At 44.2% G+C, this 20,584-nt stretch overlaps 1 protein-coding gene across 1 annotated transcript in view; it reads left to right on the top strand.

Moving 5' to 3' along the window:
- LOC311102031 (vomeronasal type-2 receptor 1-like) overlaps positions 1–20,584 on the top strand; it is a gene marked incomplete at both ends in the record, with an annotated part of 59,841 nt that overhangs the window by 24,350 nt on the left and 14,907 nt on the right. Inside the window, 7 exon segments of the mRNA XM_084143248.1 lie at positions 2,712–3,124; positions 3,632–3,920; positions 4,096–4,908; positions 5,068–5,295; positions 5,560–5,683; positions 5,893–6,801; positions 19,802–19,992. Of these exon segments, the coding sequence (XP_083999374.1) occupies positions 2,712–3,124; positions 3,632–3,920; positions 4,096–4,908; positions 5,068–5,295; positions 5,560–5,683; positions 5,893–6,801; positions 19,802–19,992 (2,967 nt within the window).

Genomic DNA, 20,584 nt, shown 5'->3' with positions numbered 1-20,584 from the left:
CAATCACACACAACACAAACCTAACAACAAGGAAACTAAATAGGGTGCTAAATGAGACCTAACACAAAACAGGTGTGACTAACAGACAAAACCAAACAAACACGAAACATCGAGCGGTGGCAGCTAGAACTCCGGAGACGACGACCGGCGAAACCTGCCCGAACAATGAGGAGGAGCCGCCTCGGCCGAAACCGTGACAGTTATTAACATATTTTAGAAAATGTTGGGCCTACTAACTGATACAATAAACTGTGAGACAACAGCTGCCGTGTGTTCGAACGTTAATAAATAATATAAGTCACTAATGTGTTTTTAGTGTTGTGTGTTTTTAAATAAATCACATTCAACATGAGTATTGACTATTACCTTTTGTTAAATAACAGATATTTAAACATGAACATTAGAACATTGTCAAAGATAGACAGGCTATCTCAAGATAGGCGGCAGGTAGCTTAGTGGTTAAGAGCGTTGTGCCAGTAACCGAAAGGTCGCTAGTTCTAATCCCCGAGCCGACTAGGTGAAAAATCTGTTGATGTGCCCTTGAGCAAGGCACTTAACCCTAATTGCTCCTGTAAGTTGCTCTGGATAAGAGCGTCTGCTAAATGACCAAAAAAAATTTAAAAAATAAAAAAAAGTTATTGTGTAAACGAAATCACAGGGCAGGCAGACAAACAGACAGACAAATGAACTGACAGACAGACAGGCAGACATGCAGACAAACGAACTGACAGACAGTCAGACAGACAAACAGGCAGGGCCTTTGACAAACACACACTTACATTTCAGTCATTTAGCAGACGCTCTTATCCAGAGCGATTTACAGTTAGTGAGTGCATAAATTTTTTTGTTTAATTTTTTCATACTGGCCCCCGTGGGAATCGAACCCAAAACCCTGGCGTTGCAAGCGCCATGCTCTACCAACTGAGCTACACGGGGCCACACAGTAGGACGTCTCTCTCCAGGTACAGAGGAGTTGCTGCCAATGCCACAGATCTCAGCCCCAGGGGAGGAAACACCTCAAGGCCCACAGCTCATCTTCTAACACAACAACAACAGTAGCAGCATCCCCATCCAGGGACACAGTGTCGTATACAGATGCCGTCAAATATTGGCCACCTTTGCATGATTCACTATTTATTCTAAAGTAAGTTGAAATTGAAATAGAAACATTTGGTGTTTACATTTGATTTATTACTGCACAGGACCAATAAAAATGAAATAGTCCAAATTAATTTGGTTGGAAGCAATGATCCTCGTTTACTGTGTAATTTAACTCACCTGTGGTCAGTTGCAGGTGCCGACAGGATAAAAATAGTCTTCAACCAGTTTTGAAAAGAAAAACAGAACATTCTGGTCCATTGCACTCCATTGTATAGCGCAAGGATGTCAAATATATATATTTCTTAAAGGGAAGTCATACTGAGACTAGGGTCTCTTTCACAGATGAGTGCTACATAAATACATCAAACACATATAATATACAATATACAACATGACAAAACATGTTAAGAATAGCAGACACAGTTATCAACACAGAGGTCTCTGATCATTACTCTGAACTGACCAAAGGGGACCAGACACAGTTATCAACACAGAGGTCTCTGATCATTACTCTGAACTGACCAAAGGGGACCAGACACAGTTATCAACACAGAGGTCTCTGATCATTACTCTGAACTGACCAAAGGGGACTAGACACAGTTATCAACACAGAGGTCTCTGATCACTACTCTGAACTGACCAAAGGGGACTAGACACAGTTATCAACACAGAGGTCTCTGATCATTACTCTGAACTGACCAAAGGGGACCAGAACATCTCATTTCAGAGAGCTCTGTGAGTTGTTCCACATAAAAACTGAAAGCAGTTTTACCCAACTCTGTGGACACCGAATATGCTTCCAGTTTTATCCAAGCCTGAGACCAGGTTTGGTAATTTGTAAGTCTAAATTGAATTAATGATGATAGATACATGGGCAGTTTCTGCATGAGTGCTTTGTAGATAAACACAAGAAAATGCTGCTCTCTCCTTAAATACAAAGAGGCCCAACCCAGGGCAGGGCAGTATATTTGACAGAATCTGTAGAAATATTATTTAGCAATCATACTGCAAATAATACACTATACTATCAAATGAACCATGCACCCAGATATCAGCCTGTCACTTTATCCCACCCATTGTAATACAAATGGGACCTACTGGATGACGGGGGTTGAACAGGTGACTATAAGAGCCCAGGGTGATGCCTCATCCTCTCCTGGTTGCTGATAAAGTTCTTCTAAAAGGATTGTTGACGTTACAGACTGAAAGCCTCAATAGCCCCAACTGGTGAAGAACGGGGATCTAGTTATGGGTACACATTTATATATCTTCAATGAGTCCAGTTTTCATGTTTTGCAATAGTTTGTATTGATGTATTTCTGTACGTTTCACACACTGTAGCCGCCACACACTCATCGATCTGGGAATTTGAGCGGCTGTAAAAGAGCTTTAAACCCAATCAAAGAGCCCGGATACATACGTGCCACATGTTGCCAGTGTTACATTACACTGTGAACAGCACTACCTATGGTACAGTAGTTAAAGAGACCTACGGGCTAAATCATGCTTGGCGCACGCGTCCTCACTGTGAGGACATGGGGTTGCCGGCGCCAGGCGGGCTCTCCTGTGCTCTCTTAAGACCCCCCTACGTCATTCTCTCTGTACCTCAGAGACCCTGTCACACACCCCCTACATGCCAGGTTGAACGGGGGTGTGGGCAGGCCGTGGACGGGGACGGGAGCACCGACAGACAGGGCCTCTGTGGCAAGGCTCTGAGACAGACACAGGGTTGTGAGAGTATAAAGAGAGGGGCTGTGAGCGGCACAGAGCCACAAGAGCCAGCCCTAACTCCAGACTGCACCACGGAGCAAGGAGCCATGCCACAGCTGGAGCTGGTCCTGTTGGTGCTGCTGATGGTGATGGGGGAGGGAGAGCCTGTGTGCAGACTGCAGAGCAGGGCAAAGCTGCCAGAGCTGGCCAAGGACGGGGACCTCGTCATCGGAGGCATCTTCACCTTCCAGACGGAATACGACGGGAGGGTGCCCAATTTCCAGAGTTTGCCAGACCCACCAAGGTGTAAGAAGTGAGTATCCTCTCTCAGTTGAAGATAACTTCTTTTTGTTTCAAATATGGGACTTTCACTGTTTTCGATGTTATGAGTGATTTTTTTCATCTACTGTACATCTGAGGTTGATCTCCTAGGGTTTTAATCTACTGTCCATCTGAGATTTATCTCCTAGGGTTTTAATCTACTGTCCATCTGAGGTTGATCTCCTAGGGTTTTAATCTACTGTCCATCTGAGATGTATCTCCTAGGGTTTTAATCTACTGTCCATCTGAGATTTATCTCCTAGGGTTTTAATCTACTGTCCATCTGAGATTTATCTCCTAGGGTTTTAATCTACTGTCCATCTGAGATTTATCTCCTAGGGTTTTAATCTACTGTCCATCTGAGATTTATCTCCTAGGGTTTTAAATCTACTGTCCATCTGATATTTATCTCCTAGGGTTTTGGGTTGTGTGTAAGACTGGTGAGATATATTTTGCCTTTTTTTATGGCACATTATTTATTAAATGTATCTCTCTTTAGTATGAATTTCAGAGAATTCCAATTTGCCCAAACACTTATATTTGCAATTGAAGAAATCAATCGAAATCCTGCAATTCTCCCAAACCATACTCTTGGCTACACAATCCACAATGCGTGTGGATACGACAACATCCTGAAGTCTGGTGTGGCTTTAGCCAGTGGCCAGGAGGAGTTTATTGATGAGGGGAACTGCACCAAGGCTGTCATGGCTCAGGCTGTCATTGGCCACTCTGCCTCCACACCAACCATGGGATTGGTCCGCATCATTGGGAGTTTTCATATACCCGTAGTAAGAAGTCCCATTCACTTTTCTATGCACTCATACAGTATAATATAGACTTTTATACAGGTCTTATTTTTGTGGATCGTTGTCTTAAAGATAACAAAAAAATTGCTTTTGGTCTCGAAACTACTGCACAGTGTGTCATTAAGTTTCAAATAACATTTTATTATTTTGTACACAGATCAGCCACTTTGCCACCTGTGCGTGTCTGAGTAACAGAAAGGAGTTCCCGTCCTTCTTCAGAACCATCCCCAGTGACTTCTACCAGAGCAGAGCCCTGGCCCAGCTGGTCAAGCACTTTGGCTGGACCTGGGTGGGGGCTATAAGCAGTGATAATGACTACGGAAATAGCGGCCTAGCCACGTTCATGCTAGCTGCACAGGAGGAGGGAGTGTGTATAGAATACTCTGAGGCATTTGAGCAGACAGGTCCGCGCCACAAGCTTCTCAGGATAGTGGAGATTATTAAACAGTCCAGTTCAAAGGTCATCATGGCCTTCATGACCCACAGGGAGATCAAGGTTCTGGTGAGTGAGCTCTACAGGCACAACGTCACAGGACTGCAGTGGATCGGCAGTGATGCCTGGATCACAGACCCTTCACTCACTGCCAGCGAGGGACACGGTACCCTGGTGGGCGCCATAGGCTTCACGGTGAGCAGGGCTCACATCCCTGGGCTGGGAGAGCATCTGAGGGACGTCCACCCCTCTCGCTTCCCCAACAGCATGTTTCTCAGGGATTTCTGGGAGATTGTGTTCGACTGCTCTCTCAATATGACTACAGAATCTAAGAGGAAGCCATGCAACGGCTCTGAGACTTTAAGAGGCGTGCAGAACACGTTCACAGATGTGTCCAAGCTGACATTCACTAATAATGTGTATAAGGCTGTGTATGCCGTGGCTTACGCCCTCCACAACCTGTTGACATGTGAGGAGAGCCAGGGCCCCTTCTCTAATGGGAACTGTCCTCAACCCACACACATCCAGCCATGGCAGGTGAGCAGAAATATACCTCTAAAAATGTGACCTTTTGTCTATTGCAAATCAGTTAAAGTAAAATAAATGATTTCACTGTAGACTGATAACAACAGAACGATGAATGCAAACGCCACATATAAAAACGACTTTTCTCTCTTTACCATTTCTCCTCTCAAGCTGTTGCACTACCTACAGTCTGTCAATTTCACAACGGGAGAGGAGGAGAGAGTCTTTTTTGACAGCAATGGAGATTCCCCAGCCAGATATGACCTTGTTAATATACAAAGTGCCACATCGGGAACCATGGAAGTGGCCACAGTCGGTTTCTATGATGCTTCTTTGACTGAAGACCACCAGTTCACTGTGAACAATGTTAGCATCGTCTGGGGAGGAAGGAGTGAGACGGTACATTTTCATATTGTCTTGTTGTCGTATCTCTGGCTGGGGAGTCAGAATGCTATCCTGCATTGTATTCAATAACGCAACAATTGCACTTAACCTTCAGCCACTCAGCCCCTGTTGGTATGTACAGTATCAATACAAGTCAAGTCACTCTACAGTGCACCGACATTGCTGATTGACGATAAACAGGATTAATATGTACATGAGCGAACATGAATACACAGACTCTCCTTGGTCCCCTATGTGAGTCTGTTTTCTGTGTGCCAGGTGCCTGTGTCAGTGTGCAGTGAGATCTGTCCCCCAGGCACTCGTAAGGCTGTGCAGAAAGGAAAGCCTGTCTGCTGTTATGACTGTGTACCATGTGCAGAGGGAGAGATCAGTAATACCACAGGTAAATTACACCCAGCCATCAAAAAATACAGTTGGTGAGGTGAATACATGCTGGATTAAATACGGGACTGGCCTTCACAAATCACTTAAACCTCTTAACTGAAAATGTGTAGAACCAACACAGCATATAATATGTTAAATGCTCGGCACGTTTTCCTGAACCATTAACATTGTGTTTTTTCTTCTTATTTTTGTTTTTTCTCTAAACAGATTCAGCCGAGTGCATGAAGTGCCCAGTCCAATACTGGTCCAATGGGAGAGGGGATAGATGTGTCAAAAAAGAGATTGAATTCCTGTCCTACACTGAGGTCATGGGGGTCGTCTTAGTTCTGTTTTGTTTGATTGGGGTTTGTGTAACTATTATTATAGCAACAATTTTCTTCCAATATAAAGACACACCCATCGTCAGGGCCAACAACTCTGAGCTGAGCTTCCTGCTGCTCTTCTCCTTGACTCTGTGTTTTCTGTGTTCTCTTACTTTCATTGGCCGGCCCTCTGAATGGTCCTGTATGCTGCGCCACACAGCGTTTGGGATCACCTTCGTCCTCTGCATCTCTTGTGTTCTGGGGAAAACAATAGTGGTGTTGATGGCCTTCAGGGCTACACTTCCAGACAGTAATGTCATGAAACGGTTTGGGCCTCCACAGCAGAGACTCAGTGTTCTGGCTTTCACTCTCATACAGGTCCTGATCTGTGTTCTCTGGTTAACAGTCTCCCCTCCTTTCCCCTACAAGAATATGAAGACCTATAAGGAAAAGATCATTCTAGAGTGTGATGTGGGTTCAGCTATTGGTTTCTGGGCTGTGTTGGGGTATATAGGACTCCTGGCTCTCTTGTGCTTTGTGCTGGCTTTTCTGGCTCGAAAGCTGCCTGATAACTTCAATGAGGCCAAATTCATCACCTTCAGCATGCTCATATTCTGTGCAGTCTGGATCACCTTTATCCCAGCTTATGTCAGCTCTCCTGGGAAGTTCACTGTAGCTGTGGAGATATTTGCTATTCTGGCCTCTAGTTATGGAATGCTACTTTGTATCTTTCTTCCAAAATGTTTCATTATATTGCTGAGGCCAGAGGAAAACACCAAAAAACACATGATGGGGAAGAAGACCAATGATATGCGTTATTAACTTTTGGGTCATCTAAATACAAAAACAACGACATGTAAAATGTATTAAAGTTATTTATTGACTGTTGATTTAAAACTGACAATTGTCAATCAATCTTATTAATTAAAGTTAGTTAAAAGCTATTCTGTGGGTTCTCTAGGTTTGATGTTTTATTAGGATTCAAACTGTACCCATCTGCCCCACATAATGTTAAATAAATATCCAACTGTGTAATTTCATCTTTGTATATCTAACAGTGTTTTTTTCTCATATAACAAAAACACCAGCAGCTCAGTGTACCTGAGACGATGTATTATACACCGACAATCCTGAAGGAAAAGAAAACTATCCACCCTGTAGTGGATATAAACTAAAGAACAACCTCAGCTCATTTATTGACATCTACACAATCTACAGACAAGCTTAGCCTTGGCTGAATTTAATATATTCTCTCTGTGTACAATATGAAAAATACAGATCTGATGCATAAATCTGATATTCATCAAATGTGAAAGAGACGTATCATAATCAATTACTTACAAAGACATTCATTGAAAAATATATATTTTGAAACAAATATATAAAAAACAATCACAATAAAACAGAATAAATGTCCTTGAATTAGATTAAAGCCTTAGTTGTTCAATATACAGTACCCATTGATTCTAGAATACTATAACTTATACATTAATGATGTATACCCATTGATTCTAGAAGACTATAACTTATAAATTAATGATGTATACCCATTGATTCTAGAAGAATATAACTTATAAATGAATTATGTATACCCATTGATTCTAGAAGAATATAACTTATAAGTTAATTATATATACCCGTTGATTCTAGAAGAATGTAACATATAAATGAATGATATATACCCATTGATTCTAGAATAATATAACTTATAAATGAATGATATATACCCATTGATTCTAGAAGAATATAACTTATAAATGAATGATATATACCCATTGATCCTAGAAGAATATAACTAATAAATTAATGATATATACCCATATATTCTAGAAGAACATATCTTATAAATTAATGACATACCCATTGATTTTAGAAGAATATAACTTACAATTGCCTCATGAGCTTAGTTCAACTGGCGTACCCCATCAGAACCCAAAATATAAGCTTGCTTTACTCCAATGTTTGTAAACAACTCAAACAAACACTGTGCAGCCTCAACACATGGTTAAAACTGTAATTGTGATATTATGGATGGTCAGTCCTTGCGTCCATAGGTCTGTCCATGAATTTGAGAGGCCCGTCCCTCAGCTTTTTTTACCAAAACATAGGCGGGGGATTACGCTTTGTTATTGTTTCAATTAAGGATTTTAGCTTTAAGTATTTAGACTTCTCAATAAGGAGCATTTGGTGTCAAGATAATTTCAATGACCAGCCATTCACTGGGCACAGCTGTGAGCTTCCTGTAACAAACAACGGATGTGTCATCCTCATTACAATGAGTTGCCTCCATATTGCAGCAACAGCCTCTACAGTGTACTGATTCCCAGCAGTATCCCCTCCTCTGCTCATGGAGGGTGCCAGCGTGATGTCACACTCTGGAGGATGTGTCACTGAGCCAGGCAGTAGGCCTTGCTATCTCCTACCACAGGCCTATTAGTGTTCTCTTATTTAAGGCCTCAAGACCTTGAACCTAGGCCATTCACCTCCAGCACCACCAAACTGGACCTAAGACCTCCGACACCAGATACCCCCAGACCGGACCTAAGACCTCCGACACCACAGAGAACCACCAGACTGGACCTAAGCCCTCCGACACCACAGAGAACCACCAGACTGGACCTAAGACCTCCGACACCAGATACCCCCAGACAGAACACGGATAACAAAGAGGTAGCCAGCCAATTAGATGTCAGATACTCTAGTTGTAATGCACATGTAATAATACGGTGGACAGAATCAATAACTATTTTTGCAGCTGATGCGCTCGGCTTTGTGAATGATATCTATCTGTAGTTGGAAACCAGTGTAACCCATTTCAAATAGATGGTGCAATAAATTAAAGGTCAGCTAATGCCAAATGACTTGGAAAATAACACATCTTCCTGTGCACACTGGAATGGAAAGGTCACTTATATTAGGCCACACGGTGAACGGGAAAACTACACTTACATTTTAGTCATTTAGCAGACGCTCTTATCCAGAGCGACTTACAGTTAGTGAGTGCATACATTTTTTTTTCAACTCTGGCGTTGCAAGCGCCATGCTCTACCAACTGAGCTACAGGAGGGCTTGAAAGAGATACTGTGGTAAATACATGGAAATGATCGTCAGTTGATAAAGGAATCAGATCTCAAGTTGTTTGTTCTCCAAAGTTCTGGAAGCCTTATGCAATAATTGTGTTTACTTGTCAGTCTGTCCTCCGTAAGATTTCTCCTACAGCTGGGTAGGAGACAGGAGGCTAGAAAAGACAGAGACTGTCCAGGATGGTGACTGTGCCAAGGCTCTGAGAGGAGGCCAGTCACACTTGTTTTGTTAGCTCTGTTCACCGGGGCAGTGACTCCCTGCTGCAGAAGACTCTGAGTCTGGACCCGAGCACTGAGCTAACACACAGTGGAGAGGATGGAGAGAAAAGAGGTTTCAATTTAAACAATGTCACAAACCGGCTCAAGTTCGTAACAAAAGGGAGACACGTGGAGACAAGGAATACTCAAAGTATATATTTATTAACTGAAGTAAACTAAATCAAATAACAATGGTGTGTGTAATCAGTAGTCAGTAGTGTAAGTGAGTGTTTGCATGCATAAATGTAATATGGAAAAGTGTTGAGAGGTGCCAAAGCAAACAACCAAAAAAGCCACAAAAATACCACAACCAAAGTCAAAGTATCTGCCTGGAGAGAGTCTCCTCAATGAATGTGGAAGAGGTCCATTTATGCTGGGACACACTCGGCCCAGGTGTTTCCCATGTAGCTGACGACCCTCCCAACTCCGCCCACCGGCATCCTAATAAGGAAACAAGAGCAAAGAGAGAATACGGCAGACAGAGTGGGAGGGTCGTCACACCCCCCCCCCCCCCATGAGACCGGGGACCAACAAGGACCCCGGACCAACGTACCAGCCCCTGTGTCCCAAACCGACAAATTGTACATGTTCACACCTCCACTTGCCCCACCCATCATCCTCCTCTCCAGACCTCAGCAACCTTTACACAGGAAGCAACCTTTAAGAGGAAAGAAGAACCCAAGACTAGGAGGGGACAAACAGGAAAGATAGAACATGACAAAATCAAACAATGGTCGGTCACATCAATATTCATGAACAGGGCGCACGAGAGAGCGCATCAGCAATCACGTTATCAGTCCCCCGGATGTGCCGCACATCTAGATGGAAGGATTGTAAAAATAAACACAATCTCATTATCCTCTGATTTGGACACCTCATGGACCTCAAAAAGGTGAGAGGGTTATGGTCGGTGTAGACCACAATAGGTACTACACCCGACCCAACATACACTTCAAAGTGTTGTAGCGCCCATATAGATAGGCGCTAGACAAGTTGTGTTTAATATGGAGTTGTTGGAGAACCTGACCAAAGAGATTAGAGGTGAAAATAGATCCTTGATCACTTTGAATGACCTTAGGGATTCCAAACAATGAGAGAAACTGAGTCAAAGCTTTTAACACAGCCTTAGTCGTGATAGACCGGAGAGGATAGGCAGCAGGAAACCTAGTGGTCTGACACATCACCGTCAACAAATAATTACTACCCTTTCTAGAACGAGGCAGAGGACCAACACAGTCAATAATCAAATACTCAAAAGGTTTACTGAGTACAGGAATAGGGAACAGTGGTACCGGCTTAATAGCTTGATTAGATTTACCAGTTAATTGACAGGTGTGACAAGTTTTGATGAAATCAGAAACATCCCTCTTTAATCTTGGCCAAAAGAAATGCCGTAATATACGATTGTAGGTTTTTCTCACACCCATATGCCCAGCAACGTCATTGTGAGAAGTTGTTAGCACCAACTCACGAAGCTTAACTGGTACCACCACCTGACTAATCGCCTCCCCCAGAAAACAACTACCATGAGACATCCACTTTCTCATCAGGACCTCTTCTTGGAGAAAATAGCCCTGTGCGACATCTCCCAACTGTTCCACAGGCACAATTTGGTCCCGCAACTCTTCTAATGTAGGGTCAGTCCGTTGCGCCTCGATTAAATCGGAGCGGGATATAGATAACGGGATAACAGGGAAAACAGTAACAGACTTCTTTGTGGTATTCTCGTTAGCCAGCTCCGTGACCAGGTCGTCATGGATCATAGAACGCGTCACTGCACACGCAGAAAACACCTCTGGGAAATTCTGCGCACTCTCATCAGGAATCCCTACAATTGACGGCTTAGTGGAAACCACTAAAGATGGAAACGCGATAGGCCACACACGCTCCCCAGCCAAGTTATTTCCAAGGATCACATCAATAGCCTCAATAGGCAATGAAGGACGCACCCCCACAACAACCTCACCTTTCACCAGTCCACAATCCAACATCAGTTTATGCAATGGAACTGACAGAGTGTTCAAACCTATTCCCCTAATTAGAACACTATTCCCCGAATCAGTCTCCGCAGAGAAGGGTAACAGATTCCAACACAAATGATTCAGAGGCACCTGTGTCTCTTAGGATCTTTACTGGCACTAGGTTCTTACTTCCTACCATAGACACAAAACCCTCCGTAACGAAAGGTAAATAGTCGGGATCAATATAACCTTTCACCTGGCTCTGGGCATGAGACAATGCGTCAGGAGTGAACTGATGTGGAACAGGAGCTGCTAACGCTGCAGGCCTCGATTTACCATAAGCACCTGTACTGAATTTACCCCTAGACCTAAGAATCGGACATTCATTTTTCCAATGACCTAATTCTTGACAGTAGTGACACTCTTGACCAACGTCAGTTTTACCACGGGTATCAGGCTCAACCCTAGTTGAATGAAACTCTGCCCGGGAACCGAAGTATCTCGGCGAGCGCGGCCCAAATCTCTGCGAACGCCCCCACTCACTCCGAATACGGGGTCCTGCAAAAAAAAATTGTGAGTAGACACATATTCATCTGCCAAAACCGCAGCTTCAGCGACAGTCTTTATTTTTCGTTCAGGGATTGTGTCCTTAAATTGTTCTAACATAATCAGATCACACAGCCCTTGAAAAGTCATAACTGCAGAGGCAGAACACCAGCGATTGAACTGTGAAGATAATATTCGCGCAAACTCAACATGAGTCTGCTGATCATCCCTTTTTAAAGTTCTAAATCGTTGGCGGTAAGCCTCAGGGACCAATTCATAACTCTGTAACACAGCCGTTTTAACCTTCTCATAACTAACACTGTCTGCTACACTAAGAGCTGAATATGCTTCTTGCGCTTTACCAGTCAGCACACACTGCAACATCAAAGTGCGATCAGAATCAGGCCAACTCCTAGCGTCAGCAACACGCTCAAACAACGAAAAGAATGTCTCCGGGTCCTTTTCATTAAACTGGGGCAACAACCGTAAATTCCCTACAACATCAAATGTGTCTGGATTACGACCAAAAGAGGAACGACCCCTAGGTAACTCTGGGTCACCTTCCCAGAGCAAACTCTCCCCTGAGAGCTTTCCTTCCCTAACCAACTCTAGTCGCTCTTGTTGCAGCTTGATTTTAGCACGCTCCATATCCTGTTTAAATTCCAATTCCCTTTCATATTTTACACGATCATGCTCCATTTTAGCTTGTTCATGCTCCATTTTAGCTTGTTCATGCTCTATTTTAGCTCTTTGTCCATTTTTTTCATGCTCTAGCTGTAACAGAAGCAGTTCTTTCTGCTGTTCAAAAAGAAGACCACTATGACTAACCGATGGAGCGGTCATTGTAACATATCGGGGAGACAACGTGTCCTCAGCAGAGGCTGCCCCAGTGGTAACATCCAGAATACCACTCTCCATCAAATTGGCCTTCAATATTAACCTAATATAATTTTTTTGACGTTTATCACTAATTTCAACCTTGTAGTGTTCAGCAACCTTCAACAGCTGTTCTTTAGTACATAACTCTAACAGTTCTTCTGATGGAAAGCGAATGAACTCGTCTACATTAGACGCCATAATCAGGAAAAAAATTAAATATATATATATCATAATAATCTTGCTCAACCCCTCTGCTGAGCACACCAGACACAAGAGAAATGACAATCACACCGAGTACCACAGAAGAGAGCTGGGATATGGAGCTTCCCCAAAACCTACAATAACTCAACCCTAGTCTTCGTGCAGATTCGCAGTGGGTAATTACGCACTGTAGCCCGCTGGCAAGGAATTAAACCCCCCAGCACGCTGGTAGATTCCACCAAGCCACGGATGTGCCCCCGAGACAACTGCTCAGTCCACAGACACCACACAAAAATAACAAACATTTAACCATGCCCAACGTATCCCAAAACAAAACACGTCACTAAGCCTATCAGGGGAAAAAGCTATAGCTCCGGGTAGAAAATGTCACTACCCTACCCAATCTCCCACTGAGGTACACAGCCGATTGTACTCACCTCCTCAGACCGATGCCCCAACAGCGAGTAGAGCAAGAGTTTCCAGGCTGGGCAGGGACTGGAAACTAACCAATGTACTCTCTCCAACGCAGTACACAACCCAAAGGAAACCAATATTGGGCCTATCAAACTCAACCAAACTAACAAAATTTACAAAAAAAAACCTACAGAATTGGACATTAACTCCACGTTCTCCCAAACACAACCAGTTCAAGATCCCAGACGAGCCCCCACTTGTCACGAACCGGCTCAAGTTCGTAACAAAAGGGAGACACGTGGAGACAAGGAATACTCAAAGTATATATTTATTAACTGATGTAAACTAAATCAAATAACAATGGTGTGTGTAATCAGTAGTCAGTAGTGTAAGTGAGTGTTTGCATGCATAAATGTAATATGGAAAAGTGTTGAGAGGTGCCAAAGCAAACAACCAAAGAAGCCACAAAAATACCACAACCAAAGTCAAAGTATCTGCCTGGAGAGAGTCTCCTCAATGAATGTGGAAGAGGTCCATTTATGCTGGGACACACTCGGCCCAGGTGTTTCCCATGTAGCTGACGACCCTCCCAACTCCGCCCACCGGCATCCTAATAAGGAAACAAGAGCAAAGAGAGAATACGGCAGACAGAGTGGGAGGGTCGTCACAACAACTCCACTGGAGATGCTCTCACTCACTGTAGAATTAATCTGGTTATAAAATATGAAAGGTGAGTATACTAACGGAATTGTAATTGTTGGCAAAACATGTTTTTACTGATGTACATTTTTACAGATCTGATCATCTCTTTTCAGCACTGTCACGAGTGTCAGTGTAATGCGGTGGATCGAAGTCAGGCGCAGGACACAGAACTCAATGAAAACATACTTTACTAACAAGTAAAGAAACAAATACAAAATACCTCCACACAGGGAGGAGTAAACCCGCTCACCAAACGACACACAAAACAAAATAACAAACACGCACAAAACACAATGGGAGCCAACGGGTTAAATAGGGAAGGAGTAATTATATGATGGGAAACAGGTGTGTGACAATCAGACAACAGGTAGAACATAGAAAATAGATCGGCAGCAGCTAGTACTCCGGTGACGGCGAACGCCGAAGCCTGCCCGAGCAAGGAGGAGGGGCAGCCTCGGCAGAATACGTGACAGTACCCACCCCACCCCCCACCCCCCCCGCACAGCCGAAATGCGATCACTCTCCATCCTCACCCCAGACGCAGACATGTGGTACCCTAGGAAGGAGATGGACTCCTGAAAGAACAGGCATTTCTCCGCCTTGGCATACAGGTCATGCTCAAACAGTCGTCCAAGCACCTTAAGCACCAGGGACACATGCTGGGCCCGTGTAGCGGAGTATATGAAAATGTCATCAATATACACCACTACAACTTTTCCGTGCAGGTCCCTGAAAATCTCATCGACAAAGGATTGGAAGACTGATGGAGCATTCATCAACCCGTATGGCATGACGAGGTACTCATAGTGTCTTGAGGTGGTACTGAATGCCGTTTTTCACTCATCTCCCTCCCAGATACGCACCAGGTTGTACGCGCTCCTGAGCTCCAATTTCATGAAGAAGCGTGCCCCGTGCAATGACTCCGTCATACAAGCTATCACAGGTAGTGGATAGCTGTACTTGACGGTGATCTGATTAAGACCACGGTAATCAATGCACGGGCGTAACCCACCATCCTTCTTCTTCACGAAAAAGAAACTTGAGGAAACAGGTGAAGTGGAAGGCCAAATGTATCCCTGTCTCAGAGATTCGGAGACATATGTTTCCATAGCCGCCTGTGACAGAGGATACACGTGACTCCGGGGAAGTGCAGCTTCTACCTGGAGATTTATCGCATGGGGTGTTAATTTAGTCTCCCTCTTTTTACTGAAGGCGAGAGCCAAAACGGCATACTCGGAGGGAATGTGCATGGTGGAGACCTGGTTTGGACTCTCCACCATAGTAGCCCCCAAGGAAACCCCTACACACCTCCCTGAGCACTGACTGGACCATCCCTTGAGAGCCCTCTGTTGCCATGAAATAGTTGGGTCATGAGTGGTTAACCAGGGAAGTCCCAACACCACAGGATACGCAGGAGAATCAATCAGATAGAGACTAATCCTCTCCTCATGACCCCCCTGCGTCCTCATTAAGAGTGGAGCGGTGACCTCCCTGATTAGGCCTGACCCTAACGGGTGACTATCTAATGAATGCACAGGGAAGAGCACATCAACATGTACAGTGGGAATCCCTAAACTAAGTGAATACTGACGATCAATAAAATTCCCAGCTGCGCCTGAATCTACTAGCACCTTATGCTGGGAATGAAGAGAAAACTCTGGGAAAACAACCTCAATACACATATGAGCAACAGGGAGCTCTGGGTGAGTCGGGTGCTTACTCACCTGTCTACTGCCTCGACTCCCTGGGAACCCTCCCCAGCACCGACCAGCAGTGTGTCCTCTGCGGCCACAGTTGGTGCACGGGACGGCCCCTCTCCTGGTCTCACTAAGCGCAGCACCTCCGAGCTCAATGGGGGTAGGGTCGGAGGTGCTGGGGGATGGAATGGACGGGCCCCGATCAGAATGTCCGCGGGTTTCCAACAGGTTATCCAGCCTGATGGACATATCCACCAGTTGTCCAGGTTGAAGTTGGTATCCCTGCAGGCCAGTTCCCGACGAACGTTCTCCCTTAGGCTGCATCGATAGTGGTTGATCAGGGCCCTCTCATTCCATCCTGTGCTGGCTGCCAGAGTCCTGAACTCCAGCGCAAAATCCTGCGCGCTCCTCCTCTCCTGTTTTAGGTGGAACAGACGTTCGCCCGCCGCTCTCCCCTCTGGTGGATGATCGAATACCGCCCGAAAGCGACGGGTGAAATCCTCGTAGCGGACTGATGTAGCGTCTATACCTCCACACTCGGCGTTGGCCCACTCGAGCGCATTCCCCGACACACAGGAGATGAGGGCGGACACGCTCTCGTATCCCGAGGGCGCCGGGTGAATGGTTGCCAGGTAGAGCTCTACCTGGAGAAGAAAACCCTGACACCCGGCTGGTGTTCCGTCGTATGCCCTCGGGAGCGAGAGCCGAATCCCACTGGATCCAGGTGGCGAAGGGGTGGACAGTGGTGTGGGTGGTTGAGTGGTTGGAGGAGGTGTAGGAAAGCCACGTCTCTCCCATCGTTCCATAGTATTTACCACTCTCTCCATAGCGGTGCCGAGAGCCTGGATCATGCTCTCCTGTCGTTGGACGCGTTCCTCCATCGATCCGGACTGACTGGCTGTACCTGCTGACTCCATAGTGGTGCGTGTTTCTGTCACGAGTGTCAGTGTAATGCGGTGGATCGAAGTCAGGCGCAGGACACAGAACTCAATGAAAACGTACTTTGCTAACAAGTAAAGAAACAAATACAAAATACCTCCACACAGGGAGGAGTAAACCCGCTCACCAAACGACACACGAAACGAAATAACAAACACGCACAAAACACAACGGGAGCCACCGTGTTAAATAGGGAAGGAGTAATTGCCCGATGGGAAACAGGTGTGAGACAATCAGACAACAACAGGTAGAACATAGAAACATAGAGCATAGATCGGCAGCAGCTAGTACTCCGGTGACGACGAACGCCGAAGCCTGCCCGAGCAAGGAGGAGGGGCAGCCTCAGCAGAATCCGTGACAAGCACTAACAATTTCTCTCTCAAGGAACATTACATTTAGGAATCATTGATGCATTTTTTGTCTGTATAACACATATAACGTATTATTATAATATATTCTATTGTAGGATTTGGAGGACCTGAATTGAAATGTTACTCTTGTTTGTTTAATCAGTACTGAGTTTGTAATTGTTTTAATTCTCTCAGTGGGAAACTGAGATCCAATGATTGGACTCTAAATTACATATCATGGGACATCTAAAAAGGCAATTAAACAACCTGATGGGAAACTCCAGAAGATGCCGGAGAAATGTGCTAGTTTCTACTGAAGTCACTCCAGATTTCTCTCTCTCATTGCATTGATGACTAAATGTATACATACAAATTGACTGCACTCAGCTTGAATTCTTATTAGCTGGTTACATCTGTATTAAAGGTATTTTAAATCCTATCCAGATCACAACATGTGGATCCATTTCAAATGTAGGGTACATTTAGTTTTTGTTCAGTATTGTCAGAGGGTGATCTTACTGTCTTCAACATGGTGCCTTTCAAATTGTTCCAAAGATTTTGAGTTAGGGAGGGTATGCGCAGTCGTGTGAAGATATCTTATGCTGTTTCATTCTCCAGCACAATTCAAGAGGAATGGATAGTGATATTCACTGTGGAGGAGATCAACAGAAAACCTGATATTCTACCAGGTGTGAGTCTGGGCTACGACATCTATGCCATCGGTGGGAGCAACAAACTGCCCGCGAGCCGTTCTGGAGGATTTGAATGGAGGGGAGCAGAGAGAGCCGACATGACTGCAGCGCTGCAGCGGTGGTGGGACACTCCTCCTCTGGACCCAGCATCCCCTCACACTGGCTACAGGTGAGACTGACAGGGAGTGTGATACTCAGCAGTACATATTGTGCAGTCCTACCCTCCTACATAATGATTCATTGAGAAATGCGAGTTTCTAATCCTTTATTATTAATCTGGACACCCTGAGAAGCACTGCTTCTTGCTAAAACCCATTTACAAGTATGTTAGCACAGCTGAAAACTGTTGTGCTGATTAAAGAAGCAATACAACTGGCCTTCTTGAGACTAGTTGAGTATCTGGAGCATCAGGAATTGTGGGTTCGATTACAGGCTCAAAATGGCTAGAAACAAATAACTTTCTTCTGAAACTCGTCAGTCCTATTCTTGTTCTGAGAAATGAAGGCTATTCCATGTGAGAAATTGCCAAGAAACTGAAGATCCCGTACAACCCTACTGCTCCCTTCACAGAACAGCGCAAACTGGCTCTAACCAGAATAGAAAGAGGAGTGGGAGGCCCCGGTGCACAACTGAGCAAGAGGACAAATACATTAGAGTGTCTAGTTTGAGAAACAGACGCCTCACAGGTCCTCAACTGGCAGCTTCATTAAATTGTACCCGCAAAACACCAGTCTCAACGTCAACAGTGAAGAGGCGACTCCGGGATGCTGACCTTCTAGGCAGAGTTGCAAAGAAAAAGCCATATCTCAAACTGGCCAATAAAAAGAAAAGATTAATATGGGCAGTCTGAGATATGGCTTTTTCTTTGCAACTCTGCCTAGAAGGTCAGCATCCCGGAGTCGCCTCTTCACTCTTGATGTTGAGACTGGTGTTTTGCGGGTTTGCACTGTTCTGTGAAGGGAGTAGTACACAGCGTTGTACGGGATCTTCAGTTTCTTGGCAATTTCTCGCATGGAATAGCCTTCATTTCTCAGAACAAGAATAGACTGACGAGTTTCAGAAGAAAGTTATTTGTTTCTGGCCATTTTGAGCCTGTAATCGAACCCACAATTGCTGATGCTCCAGATACTCAACTAGTCTCAAGAAGGCCAGTTTTATTGCTACTTTAATCAGTACAACAGTTTTCAGCTGTGCTAACATATTTGCAAAAGGGTTTTCTAATGATCAATTTGCCTTTTAAAATAATAAACTTGGATTAGCAAACACAACGTGCCATTGGAACACAGGACTGATGGTTGCTGATAATGGGCCTCTGTACGCCTATGTAGATATTCCATTAAAAATCAGCCGTTTCCAGCTACAATAGCCATTTACAACGGTAACAATGTCTATACTGTATTTCTGATCAATTTGATGTTATTTTAATGGACAAAATAATTGCTTTTCTTTCGAAAACAAGGACATTTCTAAGTGACCCCAAACTTTTGAACGGTAGTGTAGATATCTTAGTTATTTAATAATAGGAAGTATTTAAAGCTTGTGTGTCCACATTGTGGTAACTATTGTAATATTCCACTGACAGCAACCAAAGACGGCGTGCATAAAATATATCTCCACTGGGAAGATGGAGGGATGCTGACAAAAAAAGTATCATGTGGTTTTAACCTAAAAGTGACGACAGACAGAGAACACGGAGATAAAAAATAATGGTGAGGGGAAAAAAACACTTATAGCTGTGAATGATATTATTGTTGACTTCCTCTATTACAATGGTTCTGCTTGTGTAACAAATCATGAACTGCAATTGTTTATAAATAATCAGTTTGAATAAAATGTGTGATCAAGCATTTGATTTAACCTAACTTTTTTTGTCGTTGATCATGCTAAAAGAAAAGATCAGGCCGAAAGCCAATGTATCAAATTTTGTGAATTCTGCAACAATTTAAGTCAGTGTAATATTAACCTGAATACCATAAATCATATTAAAAAATAACAAATGATCTATTCAGGCTACAATGTGGCCTTTTTAATGTTTTGCTTATTGACCATGTAAAATTCTCACATTGTTCTAAATCCTGTGTTTCTTTACCAGATGCTATTGAATATATCCCACATATCCTGCACAGCAAGATTGAGGAGAGTAGCCATCAGTGTGTCTCTTATGGCTGGGTGGAAGGACTACTGCTAACAGCTCTGTTCTGGCTTGGGATCGACACCAGTACAGCGGTGACCATGTCTCACAGAGACACCCCTGTCTACAGAGTGTTACAGGAGTGGGTCGCAGTTCCGGAGCGACCCACTAGGTGTCATCCTCCGACAACCTTAGGCACCTCCTCACTCACAGTCTGCACGAATCATCTTCCTATTGGTGTCACCTGTGTCTATCTGATTCACCTGTGTATTTATGCCCTCACTTCCCTGTGTTCTCTTGCTCAGTTTTCTCTGCTAGTTTCACTATGCCAAGCAGTACTAATCAGTGTCTGATCGCGGGACGTATGGACAGGTACGTGAGAAGTGTTCTCCCTGTTTATTTATTATTTCAGTCATAGTTAGTATTTTGTTTTTTTGTCTGTCTGTCTGTTTTTTGGAGTCTTATTTGCTCCGCCTTTCTTTTTCGTGTAAAGTCCGTTCTTTTGTATCCTGGCTTCGGGACCATCAGTAAAGATCGTTGTTTCACCATCTCTGCCTACTGCCTACTGTCTAACCTGCACCGCACCTGGGTCACACCTCACCCCAACCCTTACAACAGAGCATCCTGACTGGTTGCATCACCACCTGGTATGGCAACTGCTCGGCCTCCGACCACAAGGCACTACAGAGGGTAGGGTATAGGGTACGTCCCTATGCATAGTCACTTTAATAACTCTACCTACAT

Source organism: Coregonus lavaretus, assembly GCF_964263955.1.
Source record: "Coregonus lavaretus genome assembly, chromosome: 26".
NCBI lineage: Eukaryota > Metazoa > Chordata > Actinopteri > Salmoniformes > Salmonidae > Coregonus > Coregonus lavaretus.
The sequence above is the reverse complement of the archived record's forward strand: the minus strand, read 5'-3'. Positions and strand labels throughout refer to the sequence as shown.